The 5567-nt window shown below is 45.1% G+C and overlaps 1 protein-coding gene and 1 non-coding gene across 3 annotated transcripts in view; one reads left to right on the top strand and one right to left on the bottom strand.

Moving 5' to 3' along the window:
• Positions 1-375: 375 nt before the first annotated feature.
• ACTRT3 (actin-related protein T3) overlaps positions 376-5567 on the bottom strand; it is a 5672-nt gene continuing 480 nt past the window's right edge. The window contains exons 1-4 of one of the 2 annotated variants that reach the window (XM_010835214.1): positions 4613-5036; positions 2889-3032; positions 2085-2322; positions 376-1508 (exon numbers count right to left, since the gene is read on the bottom strand). In XM_010835214.1, coding sequence (XP_010833516.1) covers positions 590-1508; positions 2085-2272 — 1107 coding nt within the window. In that variant the 5' untranslated portion in view covers positions 2273-2322; positions 2889-3032; positions 4613-5036 and the 3' untranslated portion in view covers positions 376-589. Of the gene's footprint in view, positions 1509-2084; positions 2323-2888; positions 3033-4612; positions 5037-5567 lie in introns of those variants that run through there. The other variant, XM_010835213.1, reaches the window with a different exon arrangement.
• TRNAV-AAC lies at positions 3954-4026 on the top strand. Its single transcript has one exon. It is a non-coding gene; the product is annotated as a tRNA-Val (tRNA).

Genomic DNA, 5567 nt, shown 5'->3' on the forward strand with positions numbered 1-5567 from the left:
CTTCCCTCTGCTATGAAATCTTCCCTCATAGCAACCTTCCTTTCATAAACTTCAACAAACTGAAAGCTATATCACTCATTTGGCACATACTATGTGGTACCACAAATTGCTCTCTCCCTCTAAAGGAAATGTGAGATCTCCAAGGCCAAGAATAATGTCTCCTCTAGCATTTAACTTGCTTCCCAGGTAGCACTAGTGATAAAGAACTGGCCTGCCAATGCAAGCGATATGAGACATGGGTTCAATCCCTGGGCCAGGAAGATACCCTGGAGTGGGGCATGACAACCCCCTCCAGTATTCTGGCCTGGAGAATTCCATGGACAGAGGTGCCTGGTGAGCTGCAATCTATGGGGTCATGAAGAGTGAAGACACAACTGAAGCAACTTAGCATGAGCATTTAATTTGGTTCAACTCAGTAAGCATCTGTTATTTGACTGCTTCTCCATTATTTCCCCCCATTATAGAAATGCAGGAGAGACATGGACATTCAAGTAACTGAAATAATTTCTGTTTTCCCAGAAACATATAATATCCAAAGTTTTCTATCACATATGCTCAAAACATTTTCTCCTAACCATGTTATCTGTAGTCAGAAGCATCTCTGGTGTACTATATTGGATCCAACTTCTTTATATTCTGCAGCAGTGATCCACATGTCCTGGAAGGCAGACAGGGATGCAAGAATAGAACCTCCCATCCACACTGATATTTTCCTTTCTGGAGGAGCAATAACTTGCACAGGGGTGTTGGCAGGCACCATCTTTGCTATATCCTTAACTAGACGTTTCTCTAAACCAGGGAAAGAGGTTGATCCCCCAGCAAGGATAATATTGGAGAAAAAAGCATTCCTCAGATCTGCATCACATTTCATTATGCTGCTGAAGCACATCTTATCAATGCCAGGGGTCTCAAGGTGCATAAGACTTGGAGAGAAGAGGGCCTCTGGACAATAAAAGAGCTGGTTATGGAGCTTGAACCTCTTCCCGTCAGGTAGTTGGTAAATCTTCTCTATACAGTCAGCTTTCTTGGCCTTTTCTTCTTCAAAGTTCATTGCCACATAGCAATAGGTTTCCTTAATGTCCGTGATGATCTTTCTTTCTGAAGTACGAAGCAGCATGATGCCATTCTCCTTCAGCAGCATCATGAGGTAGTTGGTGAGGTCAAGACCTGCCAGATCTAGCTGCTGGACACCATGAGGCAGACAGTAACCCTCAAAGATGGGTACACACTGGGTAACCCCAGCACCTGAATTGAGCACAAAGCCAGTTGTGAAGCCAGCAGCAAAGAGAGCTAGCACCCCCTGGATGGACATAAAGAAGGCAGGAACCTCCAGATATTCAAAAAACACCTCAGTGACCCGTTGCCGATTGGCCAGTGGGTTCAGTGCTGACTCTGTAATCAAAACTGGGCCATCACAGGGCTTTAGCCTGAGGTTGTCGTCATAGATATGCTTCCACATGATCTCCATGTCCCCCCATGAAGTAATGAGACCACGTTCCACTGGGTAGCTGTAAGAAGAGCAATAATATAAATGGAAGCTTTAAATGTTACCAATTTTTACTCTCTTCAAACCTGGGTTAATCCTCATATTTATTAACAGTATCCCTTTATGGGCGGTGACTGCCAGCGCCTCTAGAGATGGTAACTGCCAGCAAAAATAGCCTAACTACCTTCCTCTGAAATTTTTTTGTTGATTTCCATCTTCCCTGCCCCTTTGGAATACCCTTTTTAATTAAAAAGAAAATAGGGAAATCTTCACATAATAGTAGTTTTCATATCAGTTAGCTGAAAACAAATAGCCCAAATGACAAAGGTACCAGGAATTAACATTTCTAAATGAACTTGTATTTTATGAACGATAATGTTTATACATTTGATTATATTCGAATAGATACAAAGAGCAAATAATGTTCACTCTTTAGGTATGTGGTACCCTCAGAGATTTGTGCTCAAGCGTTTGCAATAACGCTGCCTGGCAGAGACTCTCGTTACTCGCTTCTTATCCTTTCTCTAGCCTCGGTCCCTCCTCTGCGTTCTCCTGCCTTCCCCTCCACCTGGTCCTGCCCGCCGGGAGAAGGCGGTACCTGATGGAAAGCGAGCTTCTCCGGTGCTCCGCTTGGTCTCCCACGCACACTTCGACGCCGCACGTCAGGCCTTTGGTGCGGCCCACAATGTTCGAGTAGACAAACTGAGGCTCCCGGGACCCGGCCAGGCCCGCCTTGATCACTCCTGAGCCGTTGTCGATCACCACTGGTAGCTGGTAGTAGCTCATGCCGCCGCCGCCTCCTGTCTCCTGGCTGCTCGGACTGCCCTGGCTGCGGGCTGCGCGGAGAGCGCGGAAAGTGATGTGCGGGGTCTCAGCTCCTGGAACCCCGCGTCATAGAGGCCCTGGCACCGCCCCACCGGGACTGAGCCGGGCGGAATAAGGAAGGGGTAGAGGGGACCGGGGGAGGGGTTGGGGGCGAGAGAGTCCCAGGCAGAGGACTCAATGGATGCAAGGTGCGCTCTAAAGTGCCACCTACAATTGCGTCTCACTCGGCCTGGACCACTCCTCACCCCCTTGGAATCCAGGAATACCAATATCAGGAAAACCTGACTTTCTTGCCCAAAAGCTTAATTAAAAAAGGCTTCACTAAAGGCTATCTCTAATACCTCCATGAGCTGTAAAACCTTTTATTTCTCAACGTCATTAAAATGAAGTCACTCAGTCGTGTCCGACTCTTTGCGACCCCATGGACTATACCGGCGCCTTCATGGAATTTTCCAGGCAAGAATACTGAAATGGGTTGCTATTTCCTTCTCCAGGGAATCTTCCCGACCCAGGGATCGAACCCGGGTCTCCTGCACTGTAGGCAGACTCTACCATCTACATTCTGGTTAATACATACACGCCTGTCCAGGCTCCTGCGGGAAGTTATCAGATGCGCCCTTGAAATCGACAAAAGGTGCAGAGATTTGAACCAGGAAAGTGTAGTATAAGGCGGGGCAAGGTTCATGCTTTTCAAATTCTTGAAAGAGAACTTTGTCAATTTCTAAAAGGAAAAAGGGGGAAAGTGCCAGGATTTAAAGTGGGTTTAACATAAATTATATCTATACATAATCGGCAATACTTTGTTTCTTTCCCCGTGGTTTCTAAACAAAGTGTACTCAAAACCGAAATAGTGCCATCTCACTTTTAAATTTTTTTTAGTAATCCCATCGGATTACTCCTCCAGTCCCCACCCCTGGTGTAATATGGAAGCTCACTCTCATTCCCTAAAAAATTACTGATTTTTAAGGTATCAGGGTGTATCTGCTTCTTTTCAGGGTAAACGATATTACTTAGGTCATAAGAAGTTCAGGCTTAGAAAATGCACGCTGTGCGGCAAAAACTGCATCTTGATGTCTGATTAAAAAAAAAACAAACCTGAATTTTGCACACCCTATAGAAGATTTTAAAACTAAGTACTCTCTAAAACTAGTACAGAAGCAAGGAAGGAATTTCAAAACCAAACGACACGTCCTTCCACCAGAGGCTGAAAGCGTCGCTTTCTCTCTAGAAGCTAAGTTCACGGCTGGGGAGTTTGGTAACCCACCCCCACCCCACCCCACACCGCCCCTGCGTGAGCGAGGACTCCAGGATCCAAGCGCAGTAGCCTCTTCCTAGCCAGCCAAAGCCCCAGAACACACCCGAGACACTCAGCAACAAACAAGCTAATACACTTCTTTTCCATAGAAGAAAGTAAACCTCAAAGAAGGGCCAACTAACGGGTGCCCAGTTTCTAACTAGGGGCTTTGAACACAATGTACGTAAATTCCAGAAATGGTAGCACTGTTTAACTGGATATATGGGTATTTCCCGTTTGGGTTTCTTTGTTCTTTTGTTAAAAGTTACGGCTAGCTCTGTGGACCGCAAGGTACAACAGAGCTATGGAGAACTATGAGGGAGTTTCTCAACCACCCTTCGTAGGCAGGTTTCCGTAGTGTAGTGGTTATCACGTTCGCCTAACACGCGAAAGGTCCCCGGTTCGAAACCGGGCGGAAACAGTCTTCGTTTATTTTTTCTTTTAACAGGAGCCTGTGATCCTCCTCTTACCCTTTTAAAAAGCAAAATTCTGATAATTTGCAGTACCTTGGGAATTTGAACTTTCAACGTGGATGTTATTTGTTTAACAAATATTCTTATTAATGGCTTGCACGTGGAAGAAGGGTTCCAGACTTTAAACAATTGTTTTTAAATTCAACTCACAACCTGATACTGAAAAAATAATGTACAGCCTAGTAAGAGTAATTAAACGCCGGGTAAAAACTGGTAAACCCTGTCATCTCACCACTCTGTATTACAAATCATTCGGTTTTCCATTAGTTTTCCCATTGAGATTGTTGATTTTTCTAAACGCCAGAGATCATGTTTTGCGCACTTTCATATACTTCGTATCTGTTTGAAACCTAGTAGAGACTCACAGCTATGCCTAAATTAATAAATTACCGAAAAGGGTTCCGACAAAAATAATCAGAAAATTATACTCAGAGACAAGACGAAATCAAGAAAGAATTAGCCTCATTTTTTTCCCTTATAAACCTAACGGTTGTGGGGCTTCCCCCCTCCCCCCCCCATAAACATGGTTCTTACCGAGAAAAAAGAATTTACAAGGAGAGCAAACAAAATCTGGTTGTAAAAAAAAATCTCGAGGAAAAAAAAAACAAGTTTACAATGTTCTTTAAAATAAAGTCGTGAGTAAATTTCTCATGGTCCTGACACAACTTTTAACAAGAAAAAAAATTGTTAAGTTTTGGTTTTCTTAGATTTTTGATGTCCGCGAGTAGCACGAAAGAAGTCATCACCCTAACTTATCAGCACGTACCGTTTGTACGTCTTTTTAAATCACGGAGATAACTAGCACACCTTTCCCTCACTGTGGTTGACTGCGTGCTCAGTCCTGTCTGACTCTTTCCGACCCCATGGACTGTATGTAGCCTGCGAAGGTTCCCTCACTGTACAAAATCTGAATAGAACGCAAATAATTATATTAAATATTTTCTAGTCCACAGGCCGACTCCAGTACTCTTGCCTGGAAAATCCCAGGGGCGGAGGAGCCTAGTAGGCTGCAGTCCATGGGGTCGCGAAGAGTCGGACACCACTGAGCGACTTCACTTTCACTTTCATGCATTGGAGAAGGAAATGGCAATCCACTCCAGTGTTCTTGCCTAGAGAATTCCAGGGACGCGGGAGCCTGGTGGGCTGCTGTCTATGGGGTCGCACAGAGTCGGATACGACTGAAGCAACTTAGCAGCAACAGCAGCAGCAGTCCACAAGCAGAACCTTTTCCGGAATAAAGCCCATCTTTCCCCAAGCGCATGCCCAGTGTGCCCTACTACTTGGCGCCGCTTTCTTGCATCTCAGACTTCCATATCACCAGGTAAGGGTATCCTGGATACTGGGCTCCAGTTGGCTGATGCAAACAAGACTCATAGTTTCCTAAGAGCTTTCGGGTAGTATCTAAAATAAAAAAGGATGATCAGTCTCACTCCAAAATTCCCATGGCCGAGAGCCCGAGTACACAAAGTAGCTGTTCCCACTCGTGGGG

Source organism: Bison bison, unplaced genomic scaffold, assembly GCF_000754665.1.
Source record: "Bison bison bison isolate TAMUID 2011002044 unplaced genomic scaffold, Bison_UMD1.0 scf7180017864040, whole genome shotgun sequence".
NCBI classification, from domain to species: Eukaryota; Metazoa; Chordata; class Mammalia; order Artiodactyla; family Bovidae; genus Bison; species Bison bison.